The sequence below is a fragment of the Rhinolophus hipposideros genome (assembly GCF_964194185.1).
Source record: "Rhinolophus hipposideros genome assembly, chromosome: 4".
Classification (NCBI taxonomy): domain Eukaryota; kingdom Metazoa; phylum Chordata; class Mammalia; order Chiroptera; family Rhinolophidae; genus Rhinolophus; species Rhinolophus hipposideros.
In genome coordinates, this window is record NC_138050.1 from 24,141,815 (window position 1) to 24,159,511 (window position 17,697).

Sequence of the window (17,697 nt, forward strand, 5' to 3'; positions counted from 1 at the left end):
CTGAGTACAGAACTCAGATGGCATATGTCTGTTTTTAACTTTATTCCAAGGAAGAAATGGAATGGAAGACAGAAGTAGGAGACATTGGGGCCTTTCCCCCTTAAGCCTAACTTCCACCTTGGCCCCTTCCCAGAAGAGCTTTACTAGTAAGAGAATCTAAACCTCTTACTGGATATGTGCGACCCTGGATGTTTCTAGGTAGAAGCCGATGGATTAGAAAATGTTTAACTAATTGCTATCTCACACAGCCACTTGCAAAATAATGTATAAAACTGTCCTTGCGTGTGTCCCTTTTTTTTTAATGAGAGCATCATTTCATTCCTTTCTGTTAATATTCTTAACCTCTTTTCTCCTTTAAAAAATGCAAAAGCACTGTTTATGACCCACTTGCTCCAATTTTGAAATCTCTTGACTTCCCTACAACCATGTGTATATTTAGCTTCTCTTAAAGCTAAAGTTTTAATATTGCCTCTTGAGGGGGCAGGGTAATATGTAGAGGTTTGGTGGAAAAGAATAGCCTGTAGCCTCTCAGCTTCCCTATGTCAAGTTGGTATTACCCGTGATTCTAAAATATAAGCCACCATCCTCCACCCTGAAAAACTTAACCAACAAAATAGTTGCCGGCAAAATATTTCACAGTAATGACTTACGCAGTGATGCCTATAGCTGCTTTCATCTTACAAATGCCTGCTGCACAGACAGTTTCAGAAACTCCCCTCAGAATGTTTGCGTCCATCCCAAGCATTAGAATGTGTGAGTCCATCGAAGGTAAAATAGTTAAGCATCTGTTTTATAAATGAGTTTAAACCAATTTCATCACAAATAAAAGATCGCTTATATGTCAATTACATTTCAATAAATCTGAGAAAAATATCTCTGAACAATTTAATTAGATGTGATGCCTTGAGGCATCATTACAGGAACAAGTATGTGAAGAATGTACAGACAATCCCCCACCTAACGATAGTTCGATTTACAATTTTTCAACTTTACAATGGTGTGAAAGAGATACGCACAATTACATGAGATATTCAACGCTACTATAAAATAGGCTTTGTGTCAGATGACTTTGCCCACCTGTAGGCTAACGTAAGTGTTCTGAGCATGTTTAAGGTAGGCTCGGCTAAGCTATGCAGTTAGGTAGGTGAGGTGTGTTAAATGCATTTCTGACTTAGAATGTTTTCAATTTATAATAGGTTTATCGGGACATCACCCTATCGTAAATAGAGGAGCATCTAATTTAGGATGCAAGGAACAAGGAACTACCTTTGATTTATAAGTATTTTTGATTTAAGAATGATATTTTTTTTCCTTAGAAATTAATTAGACAGTGAGAATGGATGAACGTTTTTATCATTAAAAAGTTACAAAATAGGGACACTAAGGGGAAGGACTTATGGTTTTAATTAATGTGAGCTATTTTTCACTTCAATTAGTTTATTAAAAAGACTAATAAGGCCTTATAGTGGCATTATTAATAATATTAAATGCCTTATAAAGGCATTATTAAAAATATTAAAAGCATAAAAAATTGAAAATAACCATGAAGCTCCTTTTCAAAGAGAAAATTCCGCTCACACAACTGCATTAGAAGGCTGGCTCTGTCCTTTGTACACTGTGTGCAGGAATAACCTGAGATACTTTTGATCCTAATCGTGGGGGAGAAAAAAGCTGCCTCACTAGCTTTACAAAATACATATTTCTGCTCAGCCAGGCAGCCTGTTCTGGCTGAAATATGATTGCAATTGTTATAGTAGCCTTGATCAAAGAAAAGCATAGAAAATTGTTTTTAAAGTGGACAGTAGAAAGAGTGATCTCTTTGTCCTAGTCAGAGCCATTGAGGAGAGTTTACTACCAATGAGAAACTAATTAGAGAAGACTGTGGCTCTAGTTACTTCACAGTGTGGGAGGGGGCAGCTGGACTTGAAAATATTTTTAGAGGAAATAAAAGTGGCCACACTGTAATTTTGGGTAAAAGACGAACCGAGTATCACAAATGAAAACTAAGGAAACTGGACATATTGGATGCACAATTCCTCTGTTCATTCTTTAGAAACTTAAATGATGTGCTTTAGGTACATAGGTCACTTTGAAAGTAAGTTAGAATTACCTGCGAAAAACCAAGAATGAAAAAGACTTAGCAGTTTGTGTAATTACCTAAAGTTGACCGTGGTCTCCTTTTTGATACAGTTTCTTTGTACAAGCCGGATACTAGCCTGGGTTTGAGGAGCTGTGAATGATCCCTTTAGCACTATTATGCTATAGTTACTTTGTAACCTGTCATTACAGTGAACTTCAATTTAATATGACAGATGGCACTTGTACATTAACTGCTTGCAGACCTCACTGCAGAAAACACAACCGCCTCTGCGTTCTCCGAGTTGTGAGGAAGGATGGCGAAAACAAGGGCCGGCAGTTTTATGCTTGTCCTCTACCTAGAGAAGCACAATGTGGATTTTTTGAAGTAAGTGTAAGATTTATTAAGCTTGCTATAGTGTAATTGAATATTTCAGTTATTAAAACCTGACGAATACCAATCCTTTTCCGGTTTTACCTTTAAATTTTAAATAGCCATATTGACATTCATTCGGTCTAAAGCCTGAATGTTGAATAAATTAAAATTCAAGGAGGTTCATCAAAAAAAATAGAAATTAATCAAATAATAGCTATTAGATTGGTAGAGTGTATAGTATTTGTAACCACAGTGTAGCAGTGTTGCCCTTAGTTTATAAAGATGGAAAGGTATTGAGTGATTTTTTTTCCCAGGTGGCCAAACAAGCCAAGATACAAATTTGCTTCTCTTAACTTAAATGCTACATCAAAACCTTCTGCTTATGCATTGGATAGAGGTATATAAGAAAAAATAATTTACGTGCTTTGGATGTGCAGTATAAACTTAGCGAATCCTCCTGTACGAGCTTGACCCAAGAAACGTAATGGCACCATAACAATGTAGATATAGGTGATTCCCCAGGCCTTTTTGATCTGTGAATGTGCCCTTGAAAATGAATGTGTGATAGGAGCCAAAAATTGGGTCCTTCTAGTTACACTTTCTGCATTTCTCAGTGTGAGCAGCTCACTCTGCTGAGTGTGATTTTAATGTTAAAGACACATATTCTTCCAACTCCTTCATCTGGTGCATTGCTGAAAAAACAAAATATTGATCTGCTTCAGTGCCAGAGCAGAAATTCTCTGGGTGGGCTTCTCGAGAGAGAAAATAGCTATCTTCAACATATCTTCCGAAGGAATTTCCCTGGGAAAATGAGGTAATGATTGTAGATGATAACCCCTGCACAAGGTGTGACTTTATTCTACTAAACTTACAGATTGGCTCCTCAAGAAGCTTTTATGGATGTAATGGAGAAAATGTGACTAGCAATATTCACAATAGCACAACCGGCTTCTTAGACCTCTCTTGAGGAAAAAACAAATAAGAATAAGAGTAATACAGTGGAATCTGTCTCAATTAGTTCAAGTAATTCTGTATTGGATTCTTAAGAGACTAAGGAAGTTTAGTAATGGAATCATGACAAATCTTCGATCTGAATAGTTTTAACAAAGTTTCTATAGCAGAAACACTGGTTTTTGTTTTGCAGCAAGACAAGGGGAAGTTCAGAATTATATCAATTTTCTGTGTGATTCAAGCAAAATTGCAAGAGGTGCTTCTTGTAGGATATAAGCTTTTTTGAGGGCAACGAGTAATGACTTGTCTGTTTTACAACGTCAAATTAATAGTAAGAGTGATGAAGACAGTATGGCGTTAATCAAATGCACCCAAGCTTAGCCTGCACATCCTTCTAACTTTCATCTATACTTTACAGTCTTTCTGTTTTTTCCCCATAGTGGGCAGATCTGTCCTTTCCATTCTGCAACCATGGCAAACGTTCCATCATGAGAACTGTGTTGAAGATTGGACCTAATAATGGAAAGAATTTTTTTGTGTGTCCTCTTGGTAAGGAAAAACAGTGCAATTTTTTCCAGTGGGCAGAAAATGGGCCAGGAGTAAACATTCCAGGATACTAATATTTTCTCCTGTAGAATATCTGGCATTTAATCTCTTCACCCTACGTATGTTGAGTTCCCTTTTGTTTAAGAGACAAGTTGTAGAAATCTATGGTACATTGTAAAGTTATTGTAACATTTGAAAATTGTTCTTTTTTTTTATGTGTACCATCTTTTCATTCTATGGCTATGTGTGTGTGTTTTTTTTTTACCTTGATGAATACTATATATGTGTTTCATCAAATATACAGTGTATTCCATTTAGTATGTATATTAAAGGCATTTAGTAATGACAATAAAGTATTTTTAGCATGCTCTCGGTCTCGTAACTTCTTTGGGGAAGCAGCGATTTTTTTTTTTTTTAGGAGAGGATTATGCAGTGTAATGAATTAATAAGTATCCTGTCTGAAATGAATATTTCTCTCCAGTATCGCCACTACTCATGTGATTAAAGGTGCTTTATGTTTTCCATTAAATTAAATTTAAGAAATGAGATCTCCTTTATGGAAAAGAATATTTTCTTATTGTTAAAATTTTATTTAGCAAACTTGAAGTTCCTGTTAGATGCTAGTGATATGTCAAACACTTCTAATACTGAAAATGTAGTTTTGTGGAAAGCTATGGGGATTCAGAATATAAAAGTAACATTTAAGAACAGAAGCTGTCTGTATATCTTTAAAAGAGAAGTTGATTTAAATTTTTCTGATCTTGATTTTACTATGTTAATTTAAAAAAATAAGTCTGCTTCAAAAACTTAATAATGTGTTATTTTTTTAATTTGTAGTTTCATCTTAACTTCCTTTTGTTTCGTTTTAATAGTTTAGTTCAGGTAACTATGATTATTTCCCAAAAGAACAGAACAACTTCAGTCTTAAGGTATTTCTGCATAGTTTTGGAAAATTCCATTCAGAGCTGGTTCAATCTACTAAAGAAAAATGGACAGCACAGAAGACGGATTGAAACCCCCTTTCCCATTCTATCATGAAATATTCCATGCACATCTCTAGAAGTTAACAGCATATGAAGTTACCAGCAAGGATAGAGCATATTCTGTAGTCTTATATGTGTTTGGGCTCTTCACTGAAGAGACAGAATTAGAACCAACCTAAGATCAACGATCTTAACTCAAAGAATTCAACAGGGCAGTGACTGTACAGGGCAAATGAGAAGCAATTGGACCATTGTCGATCTTAGTGACCCGATGGGAAGTTCACTGTGTGAAATTCAGAAGGAAACTGAAAATTAATTGTTCAACAAGGAGGGGAGAGGTCTGTTGCAAATCAGGCTTCTATAAATTCCAGTCTCCAAAAATTAGCAAATAATTACAAGAAAATATAGGGGAATGTAACACAAGCAATTTCAATATGATAAACTTAGATACTTATAAAAAATGTATAGGATTCCTGTGAAAAATATTTTACTGAGAAAAAAAAATTAAAAATCAGAAAAAAATATATATTTTACTGAGAAGCATCAAAGAGCCAGATAGATAGACAAAACAGGGTCTCGTTGAGAAAGGATGGGTGTTTTAAAATGACATTATTCCAAACTTAACTTTGAGTTTTAACAAAATTTCACATTAAGATCTCAAGAAGCTTTCTGTATTCATCGTGCATTAAGCTCCAGCTGAACCCAACTCTAGATTCCGGACAAACTCATAAACAATACTGGAGAGTGAAGATAAGTGGGCAGATTCTGGAGGGATGTAAGATTTGGGAGATGGCAGCAGCTGGAAATGATTTCCCCTTTTTTTACAGTTTTTATCCTGAGGGCTGGAGATGATTTCCCCTTTTTTTACAGTTTTTATCCTGAGGTTTTATCCTGAGGGCAGAACACAGTCAGTATCGAGCAGGATGACCAAACCTCCCACAGAAAACCCGCAGTCTTTCTGGCCTAAAGAGCAAGCAGGCAGTTTGGGCCACCACAGACAATGGAAAGAGGGAAATTTCAGAAAACATTCCAAGAGGGGGAGCCCCAAGTTCTGTGTTTAAACTCTGCCCGTGTCTTTACTGACCACGGAACCACACACACATGGGTGGGACAGACTGAACACAGAGACGCTAAAGATAAAAACCAAACCCAGATTTGATCTGCTGCCCAAGAAAACTCTCAGTTTGAATCCAACCAAATTAATTGCCTACTGAGACAAAAACATCAACACTCGATAGAGGAATATACCAAATCCAGTCTGCAATGCATAATATCCACAATATTCAGGAGTCACTCTGAATGCAACATAAAAAGAAAAAAAAATGGCCAAATTTCAGAGAAAAGACAATAAACCAAACCCGACTCCAAGATGACCAAGATATTATAATAAGCAAATAAGGATTTTAGGCAGCTATTATAGCTATGCTCTTTGAAGTAAATGCTAAAGGAAAATGGTACCAGATAGAACTCAAATCTTTCAATACAGAAAATTGGAAATGGGAAATACCTAAATCAGGGGTGTCCAAACTTTTTTCAACGTTTTTTACCAAGGGCCATATGTGGTAAAATACACACACAGCCGGGCCACTCACTGGAGGTGAAGTACGTATTGCCTCACCTGGTTTATTTAAGTAAAGTAAATATATTTTTGGAATTTGCTGTGGGCCAATTAACAATGGATTGCAGGCCGCAGTTGGCCCGCGGGACGCAGTTTGGACACCCCTGATCTAAACAAGTGTTATTTTTGCCTCTTAGTTTCTTCAAAATGTAGAGGACTAGTTAAAGCAAAAATTAGGCCATTGTCTTGTGAGATTTATAATGTATGTAGACATAATACATATGATCATTGTAGCAAAAGGTTAGAGTGGTCCAAGGACCTATACAATTGCAAGTTTTCCACAGTTTATGGGAAGTGGTACCATATTAATACTAATTGTAAAAAGGTAAGTATACAGATGTAATATCTATTACCAGATTTGGGAAATTTTCAAACACTATTTCTTCAAACACTTTCTTAGTCCCCTTCCTTTCCTGAGATACCAGTGAAACAATATCAAATTATTAGGTTGTTATTGTCCCACAGATGTCTGGGCTCTATTCATTTTTCTCAGTCCGTTTCTCCCTCTTTTTTTCTCTCTCTGATTCAAATTGAGTAAATCTTATTGATTTGGCTTTACATTCATTGACTCTGTTCTGTCATTTTCACCCTACTCTTGAGACCATCCAGCAACTTTTTTTTTTAATTTCAATGATTGTTATTTTACAGTCCTATAATTCACAACTGGTTTTTTATTATAACTTCTATTTCTTTGTTGAGATTTTCCATTTCTTTTCCCATTGGTTTCAAGAGAATTTATAATTGATTTTGGAAGCACTTTTATGATTGCTTTATAATTATGGTTGGATAATTCTAATATTTGATTGATTTCAGTATTGTCATCAGTTGAGTTTCGTTCCTTCAGTTGTGGTTTTTCTGGTTTGGGGCATAATGGGTGATTTTTAGTTATATGCTGGATGTTTGGTTTCTATGTCAGGAAACTCTAGATCCTATTTAAATCTTCTGTTTAGTAATAATTACCGTGTTTCCCCAAAAATAAGTCCCAGTTATCATCTCAGCCAGACGGACACATTTAGTACGTTATAACGATGTTCCAGAAGAAGATGACATGACTGTATTTGAATAAATCTAGTTTGTTGTACTTGAAAAAACAAGACGTCCCCTGAAAATAAGCCCTAATAGAGCAAAAATTAATATAAGACCCGGTTTTATTTTCAGGGAAACACAGTATCCTGTTTCAGTTGAGTGTGTATGTTCTGTCTTACATTGTGGGCTTTAGTCCCAGTGACAATTTAGTTTTCAGAGCCCTGGCAATGGGTCCCTGTCTGCTTCATTCCGGTCTTGCTGTGGCTGCTGGTCAATCCCTCTGGTACTATCTGTAGGCACCAAAAGTGATTTCCTGGGGTGCCTGGTGCCTCTGTGCCACCTTTTACTGGGGGATGGGGGTAGGAGAAGCCACTGTACCTGTGGTTCCGCTGCCCCCTGGTGGAGGGAAGCGGTACTGTTATTGTCTCCCAGCAGCAGGACCAGGACAGGACTGTCATCTTGTCAACCTTGGACTGAAATTTTGGAAGATGCTGTGTGGTCTGCTGGTATTCATCTTTTTCGAGTTTATCTGCCTATTTTTTGGTATTTCAAACCAATGTCATATGAATATAAAGGCTTTTAATCATGGGAGGAAACCTGAGAAAAATAAATGGTGAAATTAGGAAGATAATGATTTTAAGAGGCACCGTTTCTTGAGTCCTCATTTGGTGACACCTGCTGACCCTTTTCATAGATCATTACATTTAATCCTTGTGAGCGCCTGTGAAATCGGCTTTTTATTGTTGTTATTTCTAATTTTCCAGTTTAGGAAATCTGCCTTGATGTAGGTTAGTAAGAAATATGCCTGTGTCATACAGGCTGTGGTTTGAATGTAGTTTGCATAGCTCTAAAGCCAACACTCTGAATAGGCTGTTCTCCTTTCCTTGTATTAAAGAAAAGGGGCTATACTCAAAATTGCATGCCTTTGATATGGATAAATATCTGACATATATAGATGAAAATTGTTGTGATATGATGATAAGATTATGGTAATTTTTTTCTCTAAAACTTGTCATGTTAAATTTAAATTTTTTCAATTACAATTGACATACAATATTATATTAGTTTTAGGTATACAATATAGTGATTAGACATTTACATAACTCACAAAGTTATCACCTCAATCTGTCTAGTACCCATCTAACACCATATAGTTATGCAATGTTAAAATTTCTATAAATTTATTTTGACTTTCCATTACTTTCTATTGCTTTTATTTATTTAACTTCATTAAAGACTTTTAATTCATTATTTTCATATACTTTTTTAACAGTACCTGTCATTACATATTCTAGGTCTTCATTACCCATAAGTTAGTATGTGAAATGAAAGAACGAATGTTATAATTAGTTTCCCAAAAGATGTAACCTCTTTTTTCTTTGTATCTTTATAGCACTTTATATCGCTTCTAGAGCATATACTGCAGTCTGCTTCCTGTTACGTTATTTGCCCTAGCTGCATTTCCTGATGTTCACATCCATAAGGTATTGTAAAGAACTCTTCTTTTTTCTTCATAGCATCTTATCAAGTATTGTGCTTTACACACGGTAGAAACTTGGTAAACATTTGTTGAATCTAATAGATGATGGTTTAATATGATGTCAGTCTATTGAACATTTTTAACCTTGTTACCACTATTCAAACATGAATGCACTTAAATGTCATTGAAAGAGTGCCGCTGCTTTATTATAAAAGAAAGAAATTGCTCGGTGTCTAAAAGCTGTTAAATCTTTCTAGTAATTTAAATTCAAGTCTCCTTTTTTGGAGTTTTATAGCAATTTGCTTACAAATGGACAGGCCCAAACTAATTAGATCAAAGGGTATGCATTCACTGAAAAGGAAAGAAGATATAAAAATAACTCTGCCTTAGTGATACACCCTATTTAATAACAGAGAGAAGAAAAAATACTATTCCTCACAATGCCCACAAGTTTGAACCTCTTCATTTTACAGGAAACCAAGTCCACTGGTTTAAATAACTCCTTAGTTTTTAATTCAATTAATCTCTATTGAGCATCTACTGTATGAAAAAAAAAATCAATGACACATATTTTTAAAGAAGATGTTGCCAATACCCAAATGAGGTAGAAAATGACAAGGGACAACAGCCCTATAAGCTAAGCAGCATGGATGGTGGCAGGGAAGAAAAGTTCCATCTGATTCATGAGTAGAGGAGAGTCAGGAAAGAGGCAGCAGGTGGAATTTCACCTTGGTGAGGATTTGCATATGTAGAAGGGCATTTCAGGCAGTGAAGTGAAGATATCTAAGAGCAACAGCACAGAGAATGTGTGGGGAATAGCAAATAGGCCTGCTTGGCTAGATCATAGGGCAGTTCAAAGAAAATAAAGGAAGAGAAATCTGTAAAGGAAGAATCAATTCCATTTTGCTGCTGCAAATGGAGTTCCTAAGAAGGGCCAGTTCTTTGTTCTGAGCATATAAATTAAAAGTAAGTAAGACACTCTTTCCCCTGAAGGAGCCCCCGAGCAGAGAAATAAGCCAAAGCACACAGGCACCTTTGCTAGATTATGATGCCCACAGAGGGCCTTTTGAACAAAGGGGGAAAGGAATCTATTCTGCCAGTGTTGTGGGAGACAGTATGGATAGGGTTTAATTACTCCGATTCTGAAATAAGACTGAGTTATTCCAGAATCGGAAGTCAGACGGCCAGTTCAAAGATCTTCCCCACCCCTAACCTTGACCTTGGTCATGTGACCTTGGACATGCTATTTTATTAAGCTTTGGCCACTATGTGCTATGTCTTAGTTACTTCATTGGTTCAATGGTGATCACAATGGCACCATCTCATTGCGCTGTTTGGAGGATAAAGTGTACCCAGTTAAAGGACTTAGCACAGTCTCTGTCAGTTAAAACACTTGAGTTCATCTTACAAGTATTATCTGTATTATTGATATTACTCCTACTACCGTCACAACTGTTATCACGTGAGGTTTCAGAGAGGAGATAGCAATGGCAGTAGTTAGTCTTAAAGAAGGAGTTGAATGTCACCACTGACAGAAGGGACTAAGGGTAGAGGAGAACATATGAGGAAAGCATGGGCCCAGGAAGAAGTACACTTTATCTTTTGGGAATGGAGGGTCTCGAACTTTAAGAAAGAAGGTCGTTAGGAACAAGATGCTAGGGTGAGTTTTATGTTTCCAGTGACACATCAAAAATTTGGAAATAAGAAACATGAAAGCATTGAGTGATCTCAAAGACTTAATTCAGGAAGAATCGAGTGATCCAAAGATTCAATTATCCAGGTATACATTACATCCTAGGAAGAAATCATATCTCCCAACCATGAGTATAAATCATTATTAATTACAATTATCCTAATCCCTTTCTTTGACTGCAGAAGAGATTATGGCTTTAAGTCCATGAACACATTGCAAATACATTGTTTCTGGGAAAGCACAGTTTTACCCAGTGATGGGCCCAAGCAGTCCACAGGATCCCATTCATTGAAATCTACTTTAAAATGGGTGAATCCAATGCTTAAAAAGGCAGATAAAGGCCTGGAACACAGAGAATGTAAGGATCCTATTGTTCTTGGAAGTTAAAGAATGATAGCCAAGGGTTTAGGGGTCAAAATACTTTCTATTTATTATTTGAACCCTAGTGGCTTCTCTAATAGAAGAGTCATGAGGGAGGAAAAAGACAGGAAGTTTAAAAGAGATGAAGAAATGAAAAAAGTGATGATAGAACAGAAAACTAGACCTTGTGAACAGAAAGGGAAAGATGAAGAGAACCACCTAAAGCACCTATACAGACACTTTATATCCGTTTTTGGCCATCAGAAATAAGTATATGGAGAATCAACACAAGAAGAGCATTCTAAATTTTTAAACGTACACACTAGCTTTTTGGACTAAATGCTGTCATCAAATCTCAAGCTGCAAAGCAAGTTAGAGGTCTCATTACAACAATTTCATGTCTACCTTCCATATTAGCATCCCTGTGTCACGCCCAGTTACTAGCATTGGCACCTAGGTTTACGTATTAATACGTACTTGTCTCCTTTTAGTATGCACGTATTTTTTTCCTCACTGTTATGTTATTACATTCAGCTTGTTTGGCAGCATTTTAAAAGAATTTACTTTGCTATCAATGGCAGAAAACAATTTAGGAAACTGTACGGAGCAGGAAAAAATGTTAAATCTAAGTATCTGAGTTGGTTATTGACTCATTAGTTTAATAACTCGTTGTCTCCAAACTTTAATAATTTAAATGCATTAGAAATGATAGAGCATTAAAAAGTGCATTCTTAAAATGGTAAACACTGGATCTAGGATCTGAGTTGGTAGTTATTACTTATTTAAAATAAACAAGCAAATTCTGTTGAGATATGGTCTCATTTTCAGGAATGGTCTATCAGCAGGCAGCAGTGAGACAACAGTTAACCATATCAGTGCATTAAAGCCTAATGTGTACACTCAACATAGTAGCGAACGCACACCCTACCATGGCCTATTAAGTAATCAGAAATGATGGCAGATAATTAGCTCTTGAACAGCTGCATAAGCTCAAGTATTCCATTTTTTATCAGACATGGAAACTTCAAGTGGGAGGGAGGTTTATTAGCTATGTTTTGAACTGGGTGGGAGGGTCACCATGAAGCAAAATTAGGGACAGATTCTAACGTCTGATGACATACTACCATTTTATATTTTCTTCTGATATTACTCATAATGTTCACATTAATATAGTTCTATAAAGGGTGAAAAATATGAAAGCAAGGATATTAGCAATTACCAAAAATCTCTTATAAATTTGGAATCGAAATAGGATAATACAGAAATCAGTTAATAAAATTCCTTTAATGAACACCATTCGTACTTGTTTATATTTTTAGTTCAGATTTGATTTGCACATTCCCATATATCTCTTCTGAATGAGACTATCTTCAGACCTATGTTTGAATAATGATATATACAGTAAATACATAGTTGCACTCGAATTAATGTATTTGATAAGTATTTCTTAAATTAAAAAAAATACAATCTCCTTTTTTTCTGTTTCTTTTTTACTAAAGAAAGCATCTTTAGAAATCTGAGGGGCTGATATGAAAAAGGAATAGTTATGTTTGTTTCCTACAGGTCCAAGAAAATAGGATTAAGAGACATAGTTTTAATTAAAAAAACAAAATTCCCCAAATCAGAGCTTTTAAAACTGAAATGGACACACTGTAGGTGCTTAGGTCCTTCTAGGGATGTCATCAAATAAATTCAGTGACCAACCTCCTCCATGGGTGGATGTAGTTGGAAGGGACTTCAGGTTCTATCAAAAGGCCCCCTGTGGTAAAATTCTAGGAATTAAACCTCTGAAGGAGACGGTTCAGTGATAAGTGAAGGTATCATCACTGAAGGGGCTAAACTTTTGAGTGGTACTTTCTGACTACTTGCACTGAAGATTGTGTGCCATGTGAATTTACATTTAGCACATTTTTTGTTGTTGTTGTTTCTTGACAGAAGTTAGGTTTCATTTTATTTATAGGCCTGCCACAGAGTGAAATGGAAAGATAGGTAGGTAGGTAGGATGGATGAATGGATAGATAGATGATAGATAGATAGATAGATAGATAGATAGATAGATAGATAGATAGATAGATAAACGCATAATTAAGAACCATTGCAGGATATAAAGTAGGGAATATAGTCAAAGTTATTCTAATAGCTATGAACGATGTCAGAGGGGTAATAGATTGGGGGTTGTCACTTTGTGAGGGGTGTAAAAGTCTAATTATTGTGTTGTTTTTGTACACCTGTAACTGGAAAAAAAAAAAAGCAAAACCAAAGAAAAACACATGAATTTCACTCAGAGAATTAGTTCTATTATATGATGTAGTTTCTATTTGTTTTCTCTCTAGTTATCCTTGTTTTTATAAGCATTCATTCAACAACTATTTATGTGCCTGTTGCTGTGCTAGGCTGAAAGTATAGGTGAAGAACGAGTGCAGTTACAGTTCCGTATGATGAGAGCTGTAGCAGAGAGATTGATACAGGGTGCAAAGAAAAACATAGCCAAGGGGACTTCCATGGCAATGGCAACCTGGAAGATGCCAGAATGGCTTCACATAGGTGGTCAGGCTGCAGGTGAGGAGTTTGCCAGTAGAGATTAGCAGGAGCCTGGGTCAGGGGGTGGGGGGTGGGGGTGGGGGTCAGAAGGCTGTTTGCCATAGAAAGAGGCTATTGCTTTATACCTGTGAAAGATAACTGAAGCTGAAATCAACCAACTGTGGGAGTGGTAATTCTCATGCTGTTCATGCATTGCAAATTATTAATTGTTCTCACCCAAATTTCAAGGGAGGGCTTCCTGTAGCCACTACCTGTTTCCTAGAGCACTGCTAGTACACGTGCTAATAAAACCATGGACTAGCAATATCAGCATCACCTCAAAGCTTGGTAGACTTTCCAGGACTGAGGCCCAGGAATGTTGATTTCACAAGCCCTCCATCTAACCCTTCTGCAAACAGCAGTGTGTGAGCCCCTGGTCTGGAGGAGAGCATTTGCACGTGTTTTAGAAAACCTTTTAATCTACTAATTAGAATAAACACATAATTCTTCTATTTTTGAAATGTGTTGTAATAGGTAGGTAAATTAATTTGAAATGGAATGGGAATGTGAGGTTGAGAAAAGAGCAATGAATGGACTGAGAATCAGGCTACCTGGTTTTTAATTCCAGTCCAGCCACTAAATAATAATAAATTGCTACTAAATAAAATGTAACTCAGCCAAGAGACTGAAATTCTCTTGGACCTTAGAGTCTTCAAACATAAAATAAGGAAGTTGTATTGAAAGATTTCTAAAACCCATTTCCAAGTCTAAAATACTGTGGTTCTGAACAGGTTTTAACATTAATTATTTGCATTTACCCGTTTTACTTTAGCAGATTGCTGGTTGTTTTCACTTCTGTCCCACCCTTGCTCTCAGCTGTGTTTCCTATCTATCAGTTTTAAACCTGCTTTCTTCCCTCTCTCTTTTAGGTCAGTGGTTGGTTCACTACACAATTGTTTAAAATGAGATACTCTTACTCGTTGACTCCGTAAAGATTCCTTGATTAAAATACCCCAATAGACTCTTAGACAAAAACAAAACAAATAGTACTCATCTCGGACTGGGACACATCTGTCTGGAATGTCAAAGGAACAATTCACAGGGGAGGGGAAGTAGGAAGAACACAAGGTTTTACTGAAGCTAAGATTTCAGAAGCATGAGACGCAGGGGAAGAATTTAACCCTTCCCGTCATACATGGGGCCTTAGAATTTCCCTCCCTCCCTCCTTTCCAATCTAACCAGGTTTCCATGTGCTGATTGTCTTTCTGCTGAATTACTTTGTCACCAAATCTTGCAGATGATGCGACTCCCACCCCACACCCACAGTGGCAGTGAGCAGAACACCCCAAACAAATAATTTCTCAATAAAAGCTTAAGGAATACATGCTTAAAGAATCAATGCTTAATGCCTTATCACCCGGTTCACAGTCAGTAAATTGGTTTTCTTTACAATTGCTGGAGTTTCTTCGCAAAATATTTCACCTGTATTTTTGCAAGGAGATACAGTTTTTCGATTCACCTATTTGCTGCTTCATCTGCTCGTGCTCGCTTTCCGTTATGATGGGTGACTGGGGAGCTAACATATGCCAGCACTCCCCTTCTATGTTCCACGGAGCGGGGTTTTAGCACCTCTGTATTTTATGTCCTGGCACTCACTCCTAACGTGGGCCTGGGTAATGCAGCTTCTGCCTGACTGCCCGGGAGGCCCACTTAGAGCATGTGCATGCTTGATCTAAAACTTTTCAATAACTCGTCTCTGCCTCGGATAGGAAATTACAGGAGACTGCTCTATTTCAGCATCACTTTGCAATCATTCCACCTTCATGCCTCATGTTCTCGCATCCCCAAATTGGTCTGATCTGCGTAGCTTCCTGTCCAGGGCTTTACCATGGGGCGGCTGCAGACGAAACACATTTCCATCACTCTCGTTTTTCTTTCGGGAGCAAAGATAGATAATTTTGATCCATGGTCAAAGTCAATGGGGTAAAATCTTCAAAGCTGTTACCTGTTCTAAAAAGATTGCGAGGAGTTCATTTCTAAATAGTACACCATCTTTGGAATGTGGATTTCTATGTAAGCTTCTGTTGATGCACTCTTAAAGGAACGTTAGTGGTCGTCTGTTCAAATAGTCTCTATGTGGATGGATAACTGTTGCATCACAGATCATCATTTCTACTTATGGTCACCTGCTTTATTCACAGTATTAGTCTAATTTTACTCCAACTTGTACTTATTCTTGACTCTCCCCATCTTTTCCCCCTTTATAAGATATGTACAAAAATCAACCAAAGGGATCCTCATACAAACTGTCGAAACCTCAAATCAGTTCAGATTTCTTCCTGTTCAAATAAATCCTTCCTAGAAATAATAACAAGTGTCACAAAATAATTTATTGTATAATTTGTTGTTTAATACGTGTCTGTCTTCCTTTTTGAAGTAAATGCTGCATGTAGACATGGATTTTCTGTTACTCAGCACTGAATTCCCAGCTCTTTCCTAGGCAAACACAGCAGGAATTCCATAAATGCTTATTGAGTTAATAGTATCCTATTACCTTATTAATTTCTGACTGCTCTTTGGCTGCTATTATCATTCTAAAAATGCAATCCTTTGGCCTAAAAACTGTTAAGGGCTGCTGCTTTGCTGATAGGTGCACCCTCTCCTCCTAGGCAAATCTAGATGTGAATAAGCCTTTGGATCCAAATTAGAGAAACAGCCCAGGTTCTACCTGTTTGCTAAATGGAGAGCTATGGCTGCGCTTCTCACACTGAGGGGGAGCTAGAGTTGCAGACACTCTGGGTTCATGACTCCCCATTTCCTTACAGGCCCCATCTTCAGGTAGTACGTTCTTTCTTCAGGTGGGTTACAATGCAATTGATTGTGATGAGAGTACTTAATCTATTCACTACAATTGATTAAGTTACTGCTTGATTGTGTTATAGCTTCATCCATTTACTTTGATTAGATTGTTGCTGGAAATATATGGGGATAATCAAGCTTTAGCTATTGTCAAATTCCTCAGGGCATTTCTAAATTTCTCTACATAATCTTTTTGGCTATTCCTTAGGGTATGTCATGTCTACAGATAATTAATCTCATCCATTACATTTTGAATCCTCTTGATTTGATTCTTGCAGGGCAACTTTATCTCAAAGTCCTGGGGTGACTGTCCTGTCCTCACCAAGGACTAACCATGCCTGGTAAATGACTCCTGTGGCTTGTAGACACAACAAACCAGCCTCTTTTCTTTTCTTTTCCTACTGTGTGTTTCTTTGTCACAGAGGAGGGGTGGTGGAAACTTATATATAACTGCTTACAAAGAGTAAGAGAGCTTTCCATGATATTTTCATTGGGGGGGGAGGCTGGAATCTAAGTTTCTGTCAGTGTTTTCTATATGTAAGAGGAGCAGAACAGGCAGGGCAGTTTATTATTAATAATAATAATAATAATAATAATGATAATTAAAAACATTTCTGATTGCTCAGTGTTACACATTTTAAAAAACCACACACAGAGTTATCCTACCTCTCATATTCAGGCTCACTTTTTCCAAGGTGAGGTGGAGTCAGGTGATCATTCTAAATCCACCTCCATCCAGCTTTTCTTAACCATGGATACAGCAGTTCAGAGACAGAGACCTTGGCAGCCCTCCAACTTGAGGCCATTCGGCTCACTCTGTTCTTTTAGGAGGTCAACAGAGCAGTGGAATAGGTTGCATTCATTTGTATGCTTGACTTTATAGGAAATTCTCCGTTCGATGAACAGTTGAAAGATTTCTCTTGGTATTCACAGAAATGAAATATCAGAGACTTCCCTGTGGCTCCTCCAGAAATATTATAGTCTAGCTAGGCATTCTCTTAAAAAAAAAATTCTTTTTCCCCAAAAGATTCCATAGAGTATGAAGGATCTCATGGTAAACATTAGGGACTGAAATTCCTTTAGTCTGTGAATAATGATTGTATCGGCCTTATATTTCCTTGCATTCCGTGAAATTTTAAAGCTTGGGAGTCCCAGTGTTCCAGCATTTCTGATATCGCTCTCATTGTACAGTCAGATCCATCCCCATGT

General features: G+C 37.0%; 1 protein-coding gene across 1 annotated transcript in view; it reads left to right on the forward strand.

The window, feature by feature from the left end:
* Positions 1-4,023, forward strand: part of NEIL3 (nei like DNA glycosylase 3) — a gene marked incomplete at both ends in the record, with an annotated part of 43,686 nt that extends 39,663 nt beyond the window's left edge. Inside the window, 2 exons of the mRNA XM_081046656.1 lie at positions 2,290-2,464; positions 3,844-4,023. Of these exons, the coding sequence (XP_080902782.1) occupies positions 2,290-2,464; positions 3,844-4,023 (355 nt within the window). The remainder of the gene's footprint in view (positions 1-2,289; positions 2,465-3,843) is intronic.
* Between the last annotated feature and the right edge of the window lie 13,674 nt (positions 4,024-17,697).